General features: G+C 38.2%; 2 protein-coding genes across 3 annotated transcripts in view; one reads left to right on the top strand and one right to left on the bottom strand.

Annotated features, from left to right (window-relative positions):
- Positions 1-19,835, bottom strand: part of LOC120432606 (RNA-binding protein Musashi homolog Rbp6) — a 1,179,690-nt gene that overhangs the window by 770,659 nt on the left and 389,196 nt on the right. The gene's annotated exons all lie outside the window — the stretch shown is intronic.
- Positions 14,991-17,144, top strand: LOC120432615 (zinc finger protein 600-like). The gene is made up of 5 exons (XM_039597862.2): positions 14,991-15,664; positions 15,725-15,940; positions 16,001-16,216; positions 16,462-16,680; positions 16,746-17,144. Exons 1-5 carry the CDS (start codon positions 15,164-15,166, stop codon positions 17,136-17,138), a joined length of 1,545 nt encoding a protein of 514 aa, XP_039453796.1. The 5' UTR covers positions 14,991-15,163; the 3' UTR covers positions 17,139-17,144.

The raw sequence follows: 19,835 nt of genomic DNA, 5'->3' as shown, positions 1-19,835 counted from the left end.
TCTCAATTTGTGAAGAGCCCATAGTATGGCTATGGTCCAAGTCTATTTTTATTTATTTTTAAACAGACATATTTTACCTTTTCGTTGAAATACATTCCATAAGTGACTCATACCTGAAAATAGAAAAATAAAAAAATATGATTAGATTTTATTATTTAATACAATATTTACATATCATGATTTTGAAAAAATAAAGTGCATCAGTTTTTTTTTTATGATCATCCACAATTTCATCCAGAATAATACGTTTTAATCACACACACCCACATTGTGTCTTTCCGCGATTATCTCCAAATTGCTCCCCGCCACCAATTGAGACGTCACGTGCGCACCATAAACGAAAGCTCCAAGTTTTCCAACCGGTTGGCCTGCCTGCCCAAGGCAAGGGTACTACTCACTTTCGGCACAAAGCTTCCTCTGCCTCGCTGCCTTCCATAAATCCCAACAGAAAAAAAAGTTCAGCGCTCTCTGCTTATTCTGCTCGGGAATTGTGCGCACGATTGCCGGCAATAAAACAGTTGTAAATTTCACCCCGGCAAGCCAAGTCCTTTTGAGCGCAGATGTATCATCATTAAAAGGATATCGAGTGATTTTAATGCTCCCGGTTGGATGAATAAAGGGTTCCAACTCTTCACTTTTTTTTGTGAGACGAACTTTTCCCAGCCAAGCATCACTCATCATGCACCGTCGTTTGAAGTAGCTCCAGACTAATTGAAAGGATCAAGGACTTTGAGGGACGATGGTCAAACGGCCACACATGGTGCTGCTGCTGCCGGAGGGCACATCCAGCAAAAACGAAACCCGGTTTTTGAAGTGCGTTTCGCTCGATTAACATTGCAGCACTTGGGTCCTTGGCTCGTTTTTCTCTGTTTCTCCAAGATGAGAAGGTTCCGTCCTCGTCGTCAGTTTGTGGTTGTTCTTCGGAAGCTTCGTCACAGTTTTCAATTGAAAGAGTTTTTCCGAGTTTTTCTTTGAACGTAACGTTTGTGTTTTTGCGCTCCAGCATCAACTGTGGAAAACCGTTTTCAACCCGACGAGCTTTCGAGAGCAGTTCTTTCAACCAACGACGAACAGTGGCCAGAGTGTTCCGGCTGGTTGTCTGAAATATTTATGGTGTTTAATTATTCAAACCGCATACGGCCGCAAATTTCTCGGTGCGGAAGGTTGCCGGCTCAAAACAACTTGCTTCAAGAGGAAATGCAGCTGCGGTGAAGGTTGAAGTCGGCCAGATTTTTACTTTCTGAAGATTTCTGAAGAATTGATCAGAAAAACCATTTTCCAGAAACAAATTTTCATCACAAAATCCAAAAAAAATAAAAATAAAAATAATCTCGGAAAATCTGAGCCAAACCAAACCAACGGATGAGTTACGTCCCGGAAAAATTAGCCGCATTTTATGGGAGGCAATTGGCCGCGAGGGTCGCGCGTGACTTGCTCTCAAATTCCACTTTCCCCAGACGGCGGCCCAAGCGAGCAGTAACGATAGTAAACTGTTGACCAACTTTCAACGCAGAACGCAAATCCTTCCTATTAGTCCTAATTACTAACTCTTGCCTCGGATTAGCTCAAACGACACGTTTCGTCGTTTTTTCCCCTTCAAGCCATCAACCTCATCATCATTGTCATTTTCATACATAACCGCAAGGATTATCCCCGGCAGCCAGAGCATAGTTTCCACAGATTCTCCTCGAAAACCCCCCCTCAAGAAACGTATCAGGCAACCATCCTTGAAAAACCATAATTGCATTAAAGTTTAATTAAATCAAAATTTGTTTCGAAATTTTCCGGGCAAGACGCCGGAAAACTTTCCCCCACCCTCCTTTTTGTCTTCAGAAGAAGCTCCGGGAATTCCAAGTGGTAGTCGAAAAATAATAGCCCCAGCTATTAATGGGCACCCAGGAGGAAAATTGCTGCCATCGTCGTACCTGCCATATCCTTAGGACAGTACAAAGTTGGAGGAGTCCCAACCCTTTGGGGGTCGTTCCGGCTGGCCGGCGTTGTAATTCGTAATAGTTTTGAAGCATTGCATTCCGGTTTCCTTTCCAGTAGGGGAGAGGAGGTAGGGTGTGTCACGAAAATGACTGGATTAGGGATGGTTTATGGGATGCTGCTGTTGAGATTTGTGAATAGATATGGAAATTTTCTGCTGGAAAAGCGGTTGGGAATTTTAAAAAGCAGCGGTTTGGGAGTAATTTTAAAGACTTCAACGTAAATTTTGAAGTCACTTTTTGATCGATTTAGTTTTTTTTTTGCCAAGAAAAATAACACACGGAAAAAATATTTTTTGCATTGAAAAGTGACTTAAAAAAACCCCGACTTAATCCCACCAGGGGTGAGAAAGAGCCTTTTTTATTTTTTTATTTAACTTTTTGTCACTAAAACTTGATTTGCAACAAAAAAAAATACTATTTTTATTTTTTTTATTTTCTGATATGCTTTAGAGGACATCAAATGCTAACTTTACAGAAATTTCCATGCTGTGCAAAAAAATCTTTGAGCGAGTTATAAATTTTTGAATCAATACTGATTTTTTCCAAAAAAAATCAATAAATTGGTCACAAAAATTTTTCAACTTCATTTTTCGATGTAGAATCAAATTTGCAATCAAAAAGTACTTTAATGAAATTTTGATAAAGTGCACCGTTTTCAAGTTTAATCGATTTTTAGGTGTCTTTTTTGAAAAAAGTCGCAGTTTTTCATTTTTTTAAATTAGTGCACATGTTTGCTCTGAATTTTTTTTTTTTTTTTGAAAAGCTGAGAAAATTTTCAATATTTTGCATTTTTAAACTTTGTTGATACGACTCTTAGTTGCTGAGATATTGCCATGCAAAGGTTAAAAAACAGGAAAATTGATGTTTTCTAAGTCCCACCCAAACAACACACCATTTTCTAATGTCGATATCTCAGCAACTAATGGTCCGATTTTCAATGTTAAACTATGAAACATTCGTGAAATTTTCCGATCTCTTCGAAAAATTTTTTAAAATTTTTTTAAACCAAGACTAACATTTTAAAAGGGCGTAATATTGAATGTATGGCCTAGAGCGTCCAATTTCCCGTCACGGGAAAAATTTTCCGGGAATTCCCGGGATTTCCCGAAAAAAAAATATTTCCCGTTTCCCGGGAAATTTGTGAATTTCCCGGGAATTCCCGAAATTCAAATGGAAGTGTACATTTTCTGAAATTTTTTGAACTTTTTTTTTGAAAATGCTCTGAAAAAATAATAAATGAACAAACTCAACATAATTTTGTTCAATTAAATGTATTATTTGGTTTATATATAAGTAATCTGATTATCAGAAATTATGATATCAGAATTATTTCTGGTAATATTAATTTTTGAAGCAGCTGGGAATAGATCATGCTTAATGAGTATTAAATTATTACAATTAGGTAAGCTTTGAAAAGATTGATGTTATTTCATCAACACAATATTAACTCCTTACCTCCAAATTAAAATTAAGATTGTTTTACGTTTTTGTTTCCCATGATCAAATAAGATGAAAATCGAATTTGTGCAAAAAGAATAAATTTAATTGGTTGAATATCTAGTACTTAAAAAATGACAATTTGAAGTAAAAGAATCATGGAGCACTGGTGCAACTACGGGTGTTAGAGGGTTAAATGTGAAAAATGGAAGATTTTTTGTGAAATGATGTTAATTTATCGTATAATTTATATGATGTTGCATAGTAATACAAAAAATCTTTGAAAAATTACTTTCTATTGTTTGTTCTCAAAAAATGAAAAAAAATATATTCAAAGCGTGCTTCGTTTATTTGAAAACATTGGGTTGTTTAGAGTAAAACCAACACTTAAAAGGTGCAGTGGTAATGCTACAGGCATAACCATCATGACGAAGAACTTCGGACACAAAAGTTAATGATTTTTTTTATAGTTTTATTATTTGCGTTTCTTGGCCACAAAATCAATCACGAAACGGTTATTTCTTAAGATCTATTTATTTCTGCTCAATGGTATTTCTGCTCTAAGATCTTATGGTATTTTGACGTTGGATAACGTCTAAAGTTTTGAAACGCTTCACAGCTAATCGTAATGTCAAGATTTTCGTGCCAGTTGATTTGAAATCATTTTATCAATTAAACTCTTGGCATTGAACAATTTTTTAGAAATATTTTGAAATAATAAAAAGCCATTATCAGGACTCCAATTCATTACAGAGAGCCAGTCTGAACCATGTGTTAAAGATTTTCTTTGCGTCACAACAAATTTGAATCACATTAAACGATTTATTCCCACACATTACAAGACTTTTTTCTCGTTTTGACGTTTCTACGGCGTTCTCTCTGCCTTCCTACGGCATTCGCCACCTAGATTTCTTCGTTCCACGAAATCCCAAAACGAAAATCTATTTCATTTGCGTACTCAAATCACTCTCGACAGTCTACGAGGAAGGGACGACACAGCGGCAACAAAGATAGCTGAAGGCGGAGAAGCATCGCGGCGAAGGGGCAGACCCAACCTGGAAGGGTTCAATGTTGTTCGCGATGGGGAAATGTTTTGGCAAGGCTCTTGCCAGCCATCGGCGACAGCCAAGTGAATTTCAACAGCAAGCATTAAAAAGCCCTTTTTAGGGCTCAAATTGATTACGAAAGAGTTATTCTCAATTTCAATAATTTCGCAATTATCGATTTATTACCCCCAGCGATTTATTACTCATATTGCCAAAAAGTTCAAGATGGTATGTCAGAGACATAACCGAAAGACATAGGACCAAACATTTTGAATGAGTTTTTGGAATGCTAGTGAAATCTGGCATAAGATTATTGTATTTTGTTTCATAGATTTGTCGGCAAAATTGTCCTAAATGTTCCCCCAAGGTGAACTTTCCATGAGGGCACCGGCAACTCCAGGTTGTGGCCACTACTGTCGAAATGGCCATTTGCAGGTTCAATATCAAAACAATGAATTTTGATACCCATATTGCAACAACCCGTATGTTTCGGTTAATGTTACCCTGGGCCCAAGAGGAACCTGCTTTGCGGGCACCGGCCACTCCAGGTTGTGGCCACTACTGTCGAAATGTCAATTTTAGTTCAGTATCAAAAACCATGAATTTTGATACCTGTCGTGACTGAAGCCCGATATTACATTTAATTTCACAATATTACGGATCAGGAATAACAACACGTCGTTTCAAGTCCAAGCAAAACACACGACTGCTTTATTTCTCGTTTCCTCACGCACACATCTTCAACGCCTCTCTCGCTTGACCTGATATCTCTTGCTCTCTAATTTCGATTCACGAACTCTCTCGTCTCACTCTCTCTCTCTCTCTCTTCTCTGCCACACTCATTCACTACATCCTCGTTCTTCCCTACTCTAAATTTTTTTTTACTATTGCCTTCATGTTTACTGATAGAAAAAGCCTGAGCAATTTATCAAAAATACATATTCAACTGCAATCTAATTCCCAGCTTGATGATCTGTGGTATTCTGGAAACACTGCTCATCCCAAGATTCAGCTCCAGCACATGCTTCTCCGGTATCCTTTTCCGTGACACGTAGAAGCCAATCCAATCTCCAATATGATTACCTGAAATTAAAGAAATAAAAAACGACAACCTCGAAAGTTCTCGTGTTATTAATTGTTTAATAAAAACATATGAAATTATAACTCACAATCATCCCAGAAAATGTATCATATCTCAAAAATATATCAAAGAGATTAAAATATAAAAATTCTCTTATAAACTTGTCCAACAATCCATAACAAACATCTTTTACTACATCTTCCTTAAAATCCAAACATAAGGTCAAATTTAGGTCGTATAGGTTATGAGTCTATCGATCCTCAATCATCACTTCCAAAAGATTTAAAATTTGAAAGATCTGTTACCAACTTGTCCAAAAATTATTAATGTATTTTTTTTATCCCTGTAATCCAATAAAAAATGTTTTTTTTTTCTGTAATCCAATCATGATCACAAATTTGAGTCGTGTATGTTATGAGCCTATCCTTTCTTAACCCTCTATCGCCCATGGTTGATCCAGAGCACCACTTTTTTTTTACTTTACTACTCATTCTTCCTGCACAGTGTTATTTAAGATGTTCACTTCCTCCAATTCAAATTCCATCCAATTTGGTCAATTCTGTAGAAAATTAAGGAAACCGTAAAAAATCTCGATTTTGCTCTGGGCAGGAAGGGGTTAAATCATTACTTCAAGAGATTGAAAATCTCAAAACCCTGTTACCAACTTATCCAAAAATCATTAATCGTTTTTCTATATCTTCCCTGAAATCCAATCATGAGCTAAAATTTAAGCCGTGTTGGTTATGAGCCTATCGATTCTTAAATCCTCACTTCAAAGAGATTGAAAATCTGAAAATTCTTTTACTAACCTGTCCAAAAAATTATTAATGTTTTTTTTTCCGTCCCTGTAAAAATTTAAGTCCTGTAGGTTATGAGCCTATTGATTCTTAAATGATGACTTCCGAAAGATTGAAAATCTGAAAATTCTTTGACCAACTTGTCAAAAAATAATGAATGTTAATCTTTTTCTATATCTTTCGTAAAGTCTAATCATTAGCTCAAATTTAAGCCGTGTAGGTACGAGCCTACCGTCTCTTCTTTATTTATTTCACTTTATAAAAGATTGAAAATCTGCCATTTCCTTTATTTACCATCTTTACGGACTAGTTTAAGTTCAAATCCGTTCAAATCGTTCAGGATTTCGCTTTTTTTTATATCGCTTCTGAACAGAATGAAATTCTGAAATTCCTTTACCATCTTTTTCAACCAAATTCTTTCATCACTTTGTTTGCAGACGTTTTAATATATCATTGAAGAAACATGCTGCATTTCAAACTGTATAATATCCATCTTTTCTTCCCCAAGAAATTTTAGGTACAAATTCTAACATTCACGATTTATCCTCAGAACTTAAAGAATTTCAAGACTCTCCACCCTCACAGGGGACTCAGGCTAAAAGACTCATGATTCACGCTCTATCCTCACAGGGGACTCAAGCTCAAAGGTTTATTGTCCACGCTCTACCCTCAAAGGGATCTAAAGCTCAAAAATTCATCATCCAAGGTCTACCCTCACAGGGGACCCAAGCTCAAAATTCATCATCCACGCTCTATCATCGCAAGGGACTCAAGCCTCAAGATTCAACATCTGTGTTCCACACTCACAGGGGACTCAAGCTAAAAAAAATCAGCAACGTCTACCCTCAAAGGAAACTCAAGCTCAAAAATTCATCATCAACGCTCTACCCTCACAGGGGTCTCAACCTAAAAATTCAACATCTATTCACAGGAGACTCAAGGTCACAGTTACATCATCCACACTCTACCCCAACAGGGGACTCAAGCTCAAAAATGTAATCACCAACGCTCTAACCTCACTGGGGACTCAAGCTCAATGATTCATCATTCACGCTCTACCCTCGCAGGGGACTCAAGCTCAATGCTCATCATTCACGCTCTTCCCTCACAGAGGACTCAAGCTCAAAAATTCATAATCCACGCTCTACCCTCGCAAGGGACTCAAGCCTCAAGATTCAACATCTGTGTTCCACACTCACAGGGGACTCAAGCTAAAAAAAAAATCAGCAACGTCTACCCTCAAAGGAAACTCAAGCTCAAAAATTCATCATCAACCCTCTACCCTCACAGGGGTCTCAACCTAAAAATTCAACATCTATTCACAGGAGACTCAAGGTCACAGTTACATCATCCACGCTCTACCCTCACAAGGGACTCAAGTTCTATGATTCATCATTCACGCTCTACCTTCACAAGGCACTCAAGCTCAATGCTCATAATTCACGCTCTACCCTCACAGGGGACTCAAGCTCAATGATTCATCATTCACGGTCCACCCTCACAGGGGACTCAAGCTCAATGCTCATCATTCAGGTTCTACCCTCGCAGGGGACTCAAGCTCATCATTCACGCTCTACCCTCACAGGGGACTCAAGCTCAATGATTCATAATTCACGCTCTACCCTCACCAGGGACTCAAGCTCAATGATTCATCATTCACGGTCCACCATCACAGGGGACTCAAGCTCAATGCTCATAATTCACGCTCTACCCTCACAGGGGACTCAAGCTCAACAATTTATAATACACGCTCTACCCTCGCAGGGGACTCAAGCTCAAAGGTTTATTTCCATGCTCTACCCTCACAGGGGACTCAAGCTCAATGATTCATCATTCACGCTCTACCTTCACAAGGCACTCAAGCTCAATGCTCATAATTCACGCTCTACCCTCACAGGGGACTCAAGCTCAATGATTCATCATTCACGGTCCACCCTCACAGGGGACTCAAGCTCAATGCTCATCATTCAGGTTCTACCCTCGCAGGGGACTCAAGCTCATCATTCACGCTCTACCCTCACAGGGGACTCAAGCTGAATGCTCATAATTCACGCTCTACCCCTAGGGGCAGGACAACTTGGTCGATAGACTAATAATAGTTCGTTGATTGTTTTATATTCGTCAATACTTTAACGCGACCTTACCTGGGTTTGTAGATCCTTGAGCCTTTGACAAATAGAAATGTCAAATGAACATAAACACAAACACAAACAATTTTGGCGGTGAGGATTTTCATGGAAATTTCGGAGGGAAATTTATAAGTGGCAGAAATTGGACATTTCTTCAGCGTGGACCATGCTCCGTCGGCCAAGAATGGTCAAGTTACTACTGAAAACGCCAAAGAAGAAAAATGCAGTGGACCGGTTTACTGATTCCTCTACGTCCCGCTACGTTGAAGTGTTACCCGAAAAGTCATGTCCACCTAATCTAGCCTCCTCCTCTTGCTCCTCCTGCTCGACCTGTTGCAAAAGTAAAATGCCATGTTCCGGGATCAGAACCCGTCCTGTTGCTTCCTCCAGCATTTATGAAGCAACAATGAGCCCTCAATGAGAACTTTAATCGTTTAAACATAAAACTTTTCTTTTTTCTACGGAACCTGGACAAATTCTTTGCACAGGCCGGATAACATAACCTAACATTTAGAACACAAAGAAAAAAATGCTAGAACCGGTGACTTTCCGGATTGGTCCAACATCATCTAAATGGTGGAAGGGAAACAGCTTTCCTTTAAAATAAAGGAACGATTACCGCACTTTAGTATATCCCAAATCCGATCACCAAATGTGGCCAAATTAAACCAGCGTCGAAGGAGGAAAAAATCACCAACAAGACCAATTGCCTCCTTCTTCAACCGCGCAAGAGGAGAAAATGTGAACATCATCATTATCATGACCGCTACTAGAACAGTTGAAGCGAAAACCCGGAGAACACCGGATGGAACCGTAAATATTGCCTCCTCCTTCTTCTCGAACTGAACCAGAGGGCAATGATGGGTCAAAGACAAAGCTTTCGCCTACTTCCGCAATCCTCCTACCGTTTGAATTCCGTCAAACCTCGGTCGAAACGCCACATACTCCATTGCGGCGGAATCTTCCTCTTCCTGTGATCGTATTTGGTCAAGCTGCAACTGAACAAAGCATTTTTCTCGTTATCATTGGCGAACAGCGTGCTTTAGAATGGAATACAAATTTGTTTCGCCAAAATTATTATTTTTTCATCTGTCAACTGTCAAATCAAGGTGTGCAAATGTAGGTCATTACATTTTTCGTTAATCTATTAACCAATATATCAATAACAACGTCGATACATTGACGAATGGTAAATATATTGACTCTGTACACCCCCTAGCTCTACCCTCACAGTGGACTCAAGCTCATCATTCACGCTCTACCCTCACAGGGGACTCAAGCTCAATGCTTATCATTCACGCTCTACCCTCGCAGGGGACTCAAGCTCAAAGGTTTATTTCTATGCTCTAACCTCACAGGGGACTCAAGCTCAATGTTTCATCATTCACGGTCTACCTTTACAGGGGTCTCAAGTCTAAAGATTCAACATCTACTCACAGGAGACTCAAGCTTAAAGTTACATCATCCACGCTCTACCCCAACAGGGGACTCAAGCTCCAAAATGTAATCACCAACGCTCTAACCTCACAGGGGACTTAAGCTCAAAGGTATATTGTCCATGCTCTACCCTCACAGGGGACTCAAGCTCATCATTCACGCTCTACCCTCGCAGGGGACTCAAGCTCAAAGGTTTATTTCCATGCTCTACCCTCACAGGGGACTCAAGCTCATCATTCACGCTCTACCCTCGCAGGGGACTCAAGCTCAAAGGTTTATTTCTATGCTCTAACCTCACAGGGGACTCAAGCTCAATGATTCATCATTCACGGTCTACCTTTACAGGGGTCTCAAGTCTAAAGATTCAACATCTACTCACAGGAGACTCAAGCTTAAAGTTACATCATCCACGCTCTACCCCAACAGGGGACTCAAGCTCCAAAATGTAATCACCAACGCTCTAACCTCACAGGGGACTTAAGCTCAAAGGTATATTGTCCATGCTCTACCCTCACAGGGGACTCAAGCTCATCATTCACGCTCTACCCTCGCAGGGGACTCAAGCTCAAAGGTTTATTTCCATGCTCTACCCTCACAGGGGACTCAAGCTCATCATTCACGCTCTACCCTCGCAGGGGACTCAAGCTCAAAGGTTTATTTCCATGCTCTACCCTCACAGGGGACTCAAGCTCAATGATTCATCATTCACGGTCTACCTTTACAGGGGTCTCAAGTCTAAAGATTCAACATCTACTCACAGGAGACTCAAGCTTAAAGTTACATCATCCACGCTCTACCCCAACAGGGGACTCAAGCTCCAAAATGTAATCACCAACGCTCTAACCTCACAGGGGACTTAAGCTCAAAGGTATATTGTCCATGCTCTACCCTCACAGGGGACTCAAGCTCATCATTCACGCTCTACCCTCGCAGGGGACTCAAGCTCAAAGGTTTATTTCCATGCTCTACCCTCACAGGGGACTCAAGCTCATCATTCACGCTCTACCCTCGCAGGGGACTCAAGCTCAAAGGTTTATTTCCATGCTCTAACCTCATAGGGGACTCAAGCTCATCATTCACGCTCTACCCTCGCAGGGGACTCAATCTCAAAGGTTTATTTCCATGCTCTACCCTCACAGGGGACTCAAGCTCAATGATTCATCATTCACGGTCTACCTTTACAGGGGTCTCAAGTCTAAAGATTCAACATCTACTCACAGGAGACTCAAGCTTAAAGTTACATCATCCACGCTCTACCCCAACAGGGGACTCAAGCTCCAAAATGTAATCACCAACGCTCTAACCTCACAGGGGACTTAAGCTCAAAGGTATATTGTCCATGCTCTACCCTCACAGGGGACTCAAGCTCATCATTCACGCTCTACCCTCGCAGGGGACTCAAGCTCAAAGGTTTATTTCCATGCTCTACCCTCACAGGGGACTCAAGCTCATCATTCACGCTCTACCCTCGCAGGGGACTCAAGCTCAAAGGTTTATTTCCATGCTCTACCCTCACAGGGGACTCAAGCTCAATGATTCATCATTCACGGTCTACCTTTACAGGGGTCTCAAGTCTAAAGATTCAACATCTACTCACAGGAGACTCAAGCTTAAAGTTACATCATCCACGCTCTACCCCAACAGGGGACTCAAGCTCCAAAATGTAATCACCAACGCTCTACACGGAGAAAAAAGAGTTCCCAAAATCGTGAACAAGCGTTCATGAAAATGGGAACCTCGAACAAAGTGTTCAAATCCCATGGTACGATTTTGAAAAACGTACCATGAAATTTGAACACTTTGTTCGTGGTTCCCATTTTCATGAACGCTTGTTCACGATTTTGGGAACTCTTTTTTCTCCGTGTAACCTCACAGGGGACTTAAGCTCAAAGGTATATTGTCCATGCTCTACCCTCACAGGGGACTCAAGCTCATCATTCACGCTCTACCCTCGCAGGGGACTCAAGCTCAAAGGTTTATTTCCATGCTCTACCCTCACAGGGGACTCAAGCTCATCATTCACGCTCTACCCTCGCAGGGGACTCAAGCTCAAAGGTTTATTTCTATGCTCTAACCTCACAGGGGACTCAAGCTCAATGATTCATCATTCACGGTCTACCTTTACAGGGGTCTCAAGTCTAAAGATTCAACATCTACTCACAGGAGACTCAAGCTTAAAGTTACATCATCCACGCTCTACCCCAACAGGGGACTCAAGCTCCAAAATGTAATCACCAACGCTCTAACCTCACAGGGGACTTAAGCTCAAAGGTATATTGTCCATGCTCTACCCTCAAAGGGAACTCAAACTGAAGAATTCATCATCCATGCTCTGCCCTAAAAGGAAACTTAAGCTCCAAAATTCATCATCCAGCCTAAAGCTTCAACATCTATGCTCTACTTTCAAGCTCAAAGGTTCATTTTCACGCTCTACCCTCAAAGGGAACTCATGCACACAAATTCATCATCCACGCTCAACGGTTTATTTTTCACGCTCTACCCTCAAAGGGAACTCAAGCTCAAGAATTCATCATCCACGCTCTACCCTCGCAGGTGACTCAAGCCTAAAGATTCAACTTTTATGCTCTACCCTCACAGGGGACTCAAGCTCAAAAATTTAATCACCAACGCTCTAGCGTCAAAGAAAATTCAAGCTCAAAATTTATCATCCCCGCTCTACCCTCGCTGGGGCCTCAAGCCTATAAATTCAACATTTATGCTCTACTTCCACAGAGTAAAAAAACCCTGATTTTTTTTTATCTATTAGCTTCATATTTTTAAAGTATGTTTAGTCCAACGACTATTGACAAGTTGTCTTAACCATTGAAACATTTTAATTGTGATAATTTTTTTTTTGCCTTTGTTTCTTACATTTTCATATTAAAGAATTGATTCTCTTAGAACTCAATGCGATATTTCAGTCAACCTACTCAACACTTGCTCATTTTTTTTTTGTAGCTGGTGACACTGACATTGACAGCCATTGACACAGAATCAACCCGTTCACACTTTACGACACAACCATCATATAGAAAACACGCACTACACGCAAATTCTGCCTTCAGCCATGGCTAACCAACATCGCATTCTTTAATGCCCCATTATCAAAACAACTACATTATGTGTCAACAAAATAAGTCACCAGCAAGCAGAACGTTGGTTCTCCAAACCAGGGTTACAAGGTCTGAACAGAAAATAATCTGGCAAAAAAACTGGCAAAAACCTGGCAAGCCGCTTTTCTCAAAGTAGTGAGCGAAACAGTGTTCAAAAATTGTGTATTTTCACTTTTTATGCATTAATAGCTTCACAAAATAAACATCATACTTCAATTCAACCAAGTCTGGAAGAAATAAAAAAAAATAAAATTTTACAAATTGCCACTCAAAAAAACTGGCAATGCCAGATTTATCTGGCAACCTGGCATCCCTGCTCCAAACATTCCTGACAGTGAAGTAAAAGCCACAATAAACCGGCAGTACATAGCAGAACCAAAACAAATAATCACTTTTAGATCACTCATTCAGAGCACTGATTGCGCCTGCACTCCATCAAGATTAAGTCTAATCGTCACTCCGCATCAACATTCACATTGATTAACTGTCCAACATCAGCCTGACATCGGTCCGATAATAGAGCGTATTTCAGAAGAAGATGTGCACAGGGGTCGGTCCTACATCGACCAGGAGTTTGAACGTCTTACCTTTGCGGGAAAATTCTGTCAAAACATTTGATGTCTGTGTTACCACAAATTTCGGTCGAAATGCTCCTGCTCGAAGAGCTCCTTCAAAGTTACCTGCACATAATATCGCATCACCCTTAATCCGACGACCTTAAACCAGCACAATTTTTCTGCTGCAGACTTTCACAATTTTACTCCTTAGCCACTGCAAGAAAACGCCGACGCCATCTTGGCGCACTTCGGCAGCAAGCAGCTTCTTCGGAATTTGTCACAAGTCACCACCGTAATCTAGATGGAACACTTAATTTTCACAAAACAAAAGAAAAAAATGTACGTAGACCGCGACGGGAGCTTTTACTGCGCCAATGTCGTGACTGAAGCCCGATATTACATTTAATTTCACAATATTACGGATCAGGAATAACAACACGTCGTTTCAAGTCCAAGCAAAACACACGACTGCTTTATTTCTCGTTTCCTCACGCACACATCTTCAACGCCTCTCTCGCTTGACCTGATATCTCTTGCTCTCTAATTTCGATTCACGAACTCTCTCGTCTCACTCTCTCTCTCTCTCACTCTTCTCTGCCACACTCATTCACTACAGTAATGACATTAAAAAAAACATTGGCAATGTCTCATTAAACAAGTAAAATTTCCAACCCTTAAATTTTCTTAAGTTTTAAGAGTTTCTCTTTCCAATGCATTTTAAATATAAAAAAAATATAAAATTATTGAAATTTTTCAAATATTTTTTTTATATTTTGAAGTTTTTTCATTGTTTGAAATTAAAAATAAATTTATTTAGATTTCTTATTTGTTATTTTTTAAGTAAGTAAGTCAATAGTAAGTCGTAATTTGTCCATAGTAGATCGAGATATGTCGATCGTAAGTCGAGAAATTACGATCGTAATATTACGATCGAATGCAATAATCACCACTAAAATTGTCAAATCATTGTATTTTTTTTACACAGATTTGTGCTATCTGAATTTTGCGTGAATGCCATACAAATGTATTGAAGCAATCTTTAAAAATAAGTTATGCTGATTCTCCTTGTGATTCTCAGTGTATGTACGGACGCACTGTTTGATCGACCTACAGAAAAAAATGCGAAAAAAGGTAAACAAAATAATAACTTTTTTCAATATCAATTTTCAACAAATTTTGAAACTGAATCGCCAATAATATAATAGAATTTGCCATCAGGACCATAAATGACGGTATTTTTCATGTTTTTTTTATTTATTTACTTCCTATGGGCTACCACTCGACAGCTCGTGCTTTTGATGTGAGCTCTCATTTGACAACCGTACCAATGAAGACTGCTGTCAGTTTACTTCAGCTGAAATCGGGTTGCCACCCCCTGCCAAGCACTGACAGGAGTACGTAGAATGCAACGTCTACTGAAAAAGCGCTTCCCAAACACATAATTGAATTTCTAGTACCTATCGGTGAACTAAACTAACATGGCCAGCGTTATTCAGCCCCATTCCGGTAATGTCACGGCATAACTAACTAACTGACTTTTGTTTTTGGAAACACGAAGACAAGCTTTTTGCGGAAATGTCAGCTAAAATGGAAACGGAAGATGGGGTCGATTGTCCTCAATTCCACACCGAAACCATTGTGAAGGAAGAGCTGATTCTTGAGGATGAGCTGCCAAACGAGAGCGAAGAAATAACCATCAAAAATGAACCACTGGAGGAGGCGGAGGATGAACCCGTTGAGCAGTTTTACGTCACGGGAGAATCTGCCTTGAGATGTGACAAATGCAGTAGGAACTTTACCACGCAGCGCGCGTATAATGAGCACATGCTGAGGCACCGGAACATCGACAGCAAGCGATATATGTGCGAGCCCTGCCAGAAAGTGTTTGGTAACTGGAGCGAGTTGGACCGACACCAGCAAATGCACGAGGGCAAGCTGGAGTTGCAGTACAAGTGCAACTTCCCGTCGTGCGATACGGTGTGCAATAACAAGAAGAGCTTCGAGAAGCATTTATCAGCGCACAGGAAAGAACAAAGACAGGAAAAAAAGCGACATCGGTGCGACAAGTGTGACCAGGTGAAAAGTTAATATCGCTTTACGATCGCTCGTAATAATCAGGAATTTTTACCTCAACAGATCTTCGATAAACGAATGTCCTTGAAAAGACACTGGAAGCTCAAGACTTGCGACTCGACGCCGATAGTCGTGGAGGAGGAAGACGGCACCTTCAAATGTCCCACGTGCAGCAAAACGTTTTCCCAGCAGCACCTGATTGACCAACACATCCGAACGCATCAGGGTACGCATAATACAAGGACACGAGCGACGTTCCAGTGTGAAACTTGTGGATTGGTATTTTTTTTAAACAGTTGGAATGCCCAATTCATCTAAATCAAAAATGTATATTTTCAGTATGTTGCCAGCAAAAAGGAGCTCGTGCAGCACGCCGCCAGCAAGCATGGCCAGGTCAAATCCGATCCGGTAGAACTCGGTGAAAGTGACGAGCAAGGCCTTTTCGTGTGTACCGAGTGCACAAAAACATTCACGCAACGTGATGGGTTGATGCGCCACCTTCGCAGACACGAAGTGTTAAACAGTGGCTCGTTCCAGTGTAAAGTTTGCGGAAAGGTTGGAAAGTTTCTCCTAATTATTCATCTCTTGCAGCAAAAGTATATACACTAAACTCAAGAGTCGACCAAGTTCCTGAGAGCGTGTAAAGTTTGACAGCTGTAACGCTGTCAAATCGTTACACGCTAACAGAACATAACTTATTTTATGTCTAGTAACGCTTTTTTCTGCTTGTGTTGAAACGGTCAATGTTCAGTAAGCATGAGTAAAGAACTGCAATGTGCCTTTCAATTTAATCTTTCCAGTGCTTTGCCCGAAAAGCCGAGTTGATGAAACACTCGGTTGAGAAACACGACGAGGAGCTAATCGTGCCAAAGCCCGAAAGGCCGGAAATGGACGCCAGTGGGCGCTTCAAATGTACTCGATGTGAGAAAACATTTGAACTTCGCCACTCGTGCGTGGCACATATCCGTAAACACAAAATTAAGGACAGTGGACGGTATCAGTGCAAAAAATGTCTGATGGTAATTTTTTTTTAATTTGAGATATTTTTCTGTTATATAAAGTACTTTTTATTATTTGTTTCAAGTGTTTCGTAAAACCAGAGGAACTGGTACGTCATGAACGTGTTGCTACAACTCAGACAGCAAGTTTATGTACCAAAAATGTCAAGTCGCTTCAATTAAACAAAACGAAACTCGCCAGGAAAACGGACAAAGCGAGGGACAAAGAGCATCACGCGATAGAAGAAAATGGATTATTTATTTGCTCGACGTGCGGCAAAACGTTCCTGAAGCGTAGGTGCTGTCTGGCCCACATTCGGAAGCATGTTCACATGGAGCAGGAAAGGTTCAAGTGTAAAACGTGTGGAATGAACTTTGGCACAAACAAGGAGATTCGTAGACATACAGCCCTGAAGCATGGCCAAGAGCAAGGCGCCAGTGCGAGCGTTGATAAACCGCAAAAAATAAAAAAAGAATAAAAATCATTTAATAATGGCGGACAAAAAAATATTTTTAGAGATTGAAAATTGAAATTTCCTGCAACTGAAAATTAAAAAATCAAAAATTATTTTTTTATTCCTGCGATTAAAAGATTTTAAAAATATGCCTCACGAAAAGTATGCGCAATTTTTCTTAAACAACGTTCCTTCCGAGCTCCAAACCAACTACTTTATGAAACATAAAAACTGTAAAATGTATATGGGCAAATTTGAGTTCAATAAAATTGTAAAAACTGACACGGTATGTTATCCATTAGCGGACCCCTTCCCCTCTAAAGGATTTTTGATGAAAAATTCAATAAAATTATAATGTTAAGCGGGTATTTGTCTACAAATCCTTTATTTCGCATCATTGCAAACAACTTTGAGTGAAATTTAATTGTCCTTTTCGTCAAAATAATTGTTTTAAGTTCAAATCAGCCATGGCCACTAGCATTTTCACAACAAAACAGCATTTCTCTTTTAAGGCCGGTACGCAGCTCGAAAGGAACGCAAAACGCCCAAGGAACGGTAAAGGAAAGGGTCACGATTTGTGAAGTGGCATATGACGTTTCGGTACTTATTTGCAATATATTTTGGATTTGCTTGTTTAAATGCGACTGAAAATATTTCGTATTCGATATTATAATATAGCAAATTCCTAATTGTCTTAAAATGCCGAATCTTAAAACGCAGAGTCTTCAAATTAAAAGGACAGCATTTATGTTGTGTTTGAAATAAAGTTAACTAAAGGAATAAATTTAAACAGAATTCAATTTTCGGGTAGTGAAATTCAAAAAATTTAAAATATTAGTGATTTAAAAATTTGGAAGCACAGAAATTAAGAAATCCATAAATCAAAAAGAAATACAAAAATGCGAATAAAAATTGAATTTCAAATAAAAAAAGCATTTTTTTTCGAATTGAGGAATTTAAAAATATTAAACATGTATTCAAAAGTTTTAACATACGAATATGCATGCAAATTTATTCATTTACACATTTAAAATTAAAAAATCTGAAATTCTTTTTTGATGAATTTCAAAATCAAAATTTTTAAAATTATTTATTTTTGCAATTAAACCAATTTCGAAGTATAAAATTAAAAAAACTCAAAAAAAAAACGAAGCTCTAGGATTTTTTTTTTTAAACAATTCGTACTTTTATTGCCCGAAGTTCTCGCCAAAATTAATAATCTTTAAATTTGAGAATTTAAGAATTTAAGAATTTAAGAATTTAAGAATTTAAGAATTTAAGAATTTAAGAATTTAAGAATTTAAGAATTTAAGAATTTAAGAATTTAAGAATTTAAGAATTTAAGAATTTAAGAATTTAAGAATTTAAGAATTTAAGAATTTAAGAATTTAAAAATTTAAGAATTTAAGAATTTAAGAATTTAAGAATTTAAGAATTTAAGAATTTAAGAATTTAAGAATTTAAGAATTTAAGAATTTAAGAATTTAAGAATTTAAGAATTTAAGAATTTAAGAATTTAAGAATTTAAGAATTTAAGAATTTAAGAATTTAAGAATTTAAGAATTTAAGAATTTAAGAATTTAAGAATTTAAGAATTTAAGAATTTAAGAATTTAAGAATTTAAGAATTTAAGAATTTAAGAATTTAAGAATTCAAGAATTCAAGAATTTAAGAATTTAAGAATTTAAGAATTGAAGAATTTAAGAATTTAAGAATTTAAGAATTTAAGAATTTAAGAATTTAAGAATTTAAGAATTTAAGAATTTAAGAATTTAAGAATTTAAGAATTTAAGAATTTAAGAATTTAAGAATTTAAGAATTTAAGAATTTAAGAATTTAAGAATTTAAGAATTTAAGAATTTAAGAATTTAAGAATTTAAGAATTTAAGAATTTAAGAATTTAAGAATTTAAGAATTTAAGAATTTAAGAATTTAAGAATTTAAGAATTTAAGAATTTAAGAATTTAAGAATTTAAGAATTTAAGAATTTAAGAATTTAAGAATTTAAGAATTTAAGAATTTAAGAATTTAAGAATTGAAGAATTTAAGAATTTAAGAATTTAAGATTTTAAGATTTTTTTTTTTGAGGGTGATCCAGCCGCACATCGTTAATGTTGAAACCTCTAAACTGGGCCCTCGTCCTGTCACGTCCGTCAGTAGTCTTGTCGTACATTACAACTAGAATCAGATCTGCCAATGAATTAGTACACTTCGACCAAATAAACACTGACGCTGTATGGATCTGACTCTAGAATAAATCCGCAGTTGTGTGTTATTCATAAGTCCAAAATGTTCAATTATTCATAAAAGTCCAAATATTCATTTGCTAACTAACTTCAATTGAAAATCAAAACTTTAATCTAAAATCTTCTAAACTTAATGTTCATAGCTAAACAAAAAATCCGTAGTTCCTCGATTCGCAACAATGGTCGAAACAAACCTAATCCGAAAACCGTTAGTTCAACAGATCAATGAATTTTGTCCGATATCATAACATTTTTGATTGATCGAGACTCTATGAAAATTTTGACATAAAATATGCCTAGTAGTCTACATCAATTAAAGTTTATTGACAGCATTACTCTAGCTTAACAATTGCAACTAACTTTAACTTTAAATAGATTTTGAAAGAATACAGATTTATTTTAAATGCTTATGCTAAGCAACAAATCAATTATACACTCAAACCCCGATGGTTTGACACCAACTGTTGTCAAACGA

This window comes from Culex pipiens, chromosome 3, assembly GCF_016801865.2.
Source record: "Culex pipiens pallens isolate TS chromosome 3, TS_CPP_V2, whole genome shotgun sequence".
Lineage (NCBI taxonomy): Eukaryota > Metazoa > Arthropoda > Insecta > Diptera > Culicidae > Culex > Culex pipiens.
This window is presented reverse-complemented; position numbering and strand designations above follow the sequence as displayed.

Bases quoted from the DNA above. Each gene is read 5' to 3' on its own strand.
- LOC120432615 (XM_039597862.2), top strand. From the start codon at position 15,164: ATGTCAGCTAAAATGGAAACGGAAGATGGGGTCGATTGTCCTCAATTC. The intron at 16,217-16,461 runs GTTGGAAAGTTT...TAATCTTTCCAG, and splicing joins AGTGTAAAGTTTGCGGAAAG to TGCTTTGCCCGAAAAGCCGA. The intron at 16,681-16,745 runs GTAATTTTTTTT...ATTTGTTTCAAG, and splicing joins AGTGCAAAAAATGTCTGATG to TGTTTCGTAAAACCAGAGGA.